This window comes from Fulmarus glacialis, unplaced genomic scaffold, assembly GCF_000690835.1.
Source record: "Fulmarus glacialis isolate BGI_N327 unplaced genomic scaffold, ASM69083v1 scaffold5149, whole genome shotgun sequence".
Classification (NCBI taxonomy): domain Eukaryota; kingdom Metazoa; phylum Chordata; class Aves; order Procellariiformes; family Procellariidae; genus Fulmarus; species Fulmarus glacialis.
The window spans coordinates 143,363-145,445 of record NW_009232510.1 but is presented as its reverse complement, the minus strand read 5'-3'; the positions used below and the strand labels follow the sequence as shown (position 1 = coordinate 145,445).

At 34.2% G+C, this 2,083-nt stretch overlaps 1 protein-coding gene across 1 annotated transcript in view; it reads left to right on the top strand.

Moving 5' to 3' along the window:
• Positions 1-646, top strand: part of HAPLN1 (hyaluronan and proteoglycan link protein 1) — a 32,138-nt gene extending 31,492 nt beyond the window's left edge. Inside the window, exon 6 of the mRNA XM_009584916.1 lies at positions 2-646. Within this exon, the coding sequence (XP_009583211.1) occupies positions 2-151 (150 nt within the window). The 3' untranslated portion in view covers positions 152-646. The remainder of the gene's footprint in view (position 1) is intronic.
• Positions 647-2,083: the final 1,437 nt, after the last annotated feature.

Here is a 2,083-nt window from a genome sequence, read left to right as displayed (position 1 = left end):
GGCCGGCTGGCTGGCGGCCGGCAGCGTCCGCTACCCAATCTCCAGGCCAAGGAAACGCTGCAGTCCTAACGAAGCAGCAGTTCGCTTTGTAGGCTTCCCCGATAAAAAGCACAAGCTGTATGGTGTCTACTGTTTCAGAGCATACAACTGAAAATGCCTAGAGCACGAAAGTTTTAAATTCATTAAGAACATGTGAAAGATTTCTTTTCGATATGAACTCATGCAAGTTACCAAAACTGTGATAAACCTTTTTTACTTACTGTAAAGAGTCATTTTCATAAGCCCAACCCATTAATTTGTTGGGGTTTTTTTGTTTTGTTTTAATATTTTTGTAAAAGTATCATTCCATAGATATTTTAAATTAATATAATTTAATGGAAGCTCTAGGTAAGGAATTTTTAGAGCCAAATTCTTTAAGCTACGTCATCCCAACAAAATATACTTTTCATGAATGGGGCATGCAATAGAGCTTGATGATTGCTAGGGCACAATTATGGAATGTAAGGCTACTCAAAGCAGAAGCTTTTAAAAGCACAAATTTTACATATTTTTATCAGTTTGAGAAACACTGCAAATTGATTATATCAGGAATTTTGAAATAAGATAATCTTTTCTTTAAAGGGGATCAGTGAGGTTTTGCAAAAAACCCTCACAAAAACGTTAGAAAATAACTGTTTTCACTGGTTTCACATGGGAACAACACAGAGTTTAATAAAAGCAGCTAAAACAGTCCACAAAAATAGGACTAGTTTTACAATTTAAAACCTTGCCTTTCTGAAAAATAAGTTCATGGTTCCATGCACAGGAACAAGCACAATTAGTTCTCCTGAACATTTCAATTGTGTTTTTGTTGTGTATAAGTCATTAATAGGAAAGTGAATAATTAACTAATGAGAAAACCCTATTTTCTTCTTAACTCCAATTAAAGATGCCTGAGAAGTGTTGTATTACCTTTGAGTAGCTTTACTGAGTTATTTTTGAACTCTTAAAGGCCATTTGCTAAGCAGCATATAGCATCTACTCAGGGCAGTTGTATAAATGAACTGCTGGACAGAGAAATTGTAAACTTTAGCAGCTTGATTTTACATTAGCCTTTGAAATGTTATTGTCTTAATGAAAGAACATTACGATATTTAATATTTCTTACCTATTTACACATCACAAGAAATAAAAATTAGAAAAAAAATTAAAATTATTAAGTCTTAGAACAAGATTATTAAATAAAATCTGAAACCAGCTATTAAGATTTAGAAGAGAAAAAACACTTTATTTCCTTACATCTCATTTTTATCTAAAAATTGCATCTGTTTTTTAAGCTATTGATGAAAAAATAGTATCCCTAGCCCTGAATTATTTAGTTAATCCTCCTTAGATTTAACAGAAAAAAGTATTGAAATACTTCTTTTCACTAAATCTGCAGTGGTCTAGGTGGAAGATGTTTACCTATATCTGCCAGTGTCAGAGATAAACACTCACTGTGCATGGTGCCTAGGATTTTCAGAGCTGCCTAAAGCACTAGGTCCTCCCTAAATACCAATTTGAGGGAATTTGGATTTCTGATGCAATCTTATTTTGGATGCAGCAATTCTTGGTGCTCATCTTCAGATACCTTAACACAACCAGTTTTTCAGAGAGTGGGTGCTCAAGGCTTTCTGAAAATTTATTACACTTATGGTGTCTCAAGCTGGATATCCAAAAAACAAAGAGGCCGCTAAAAATATCTTGGTCTTAAGTAATCTCTTAGGCAGTTTTGACATTCTCTATCCAGTATTGGTTCTACCACTTAAAAATGGAGAACTCTTTTTCCTACTCTATACTTGCTGACTATGAAGATTTCAGAGGACCAATATTTGTATTACGCAGAGTTTTATAGCTTCCCATTTTTTCCGTATCTGAATGAGATATAGTGGTATTTATCCAAGTAGGACACAAGTGGTATGCTTTCATGAACAGTTTGATGTAGTTATTTTCCCATGGACATGAGTAAATAAATCTCTTTCCCGGAGTGGTTGTGGTCCTGTTTTAAAACTCTGTGAACAAAACAGGAACAATATATGGTAGGATTGTGGTGGAAAGATACCAT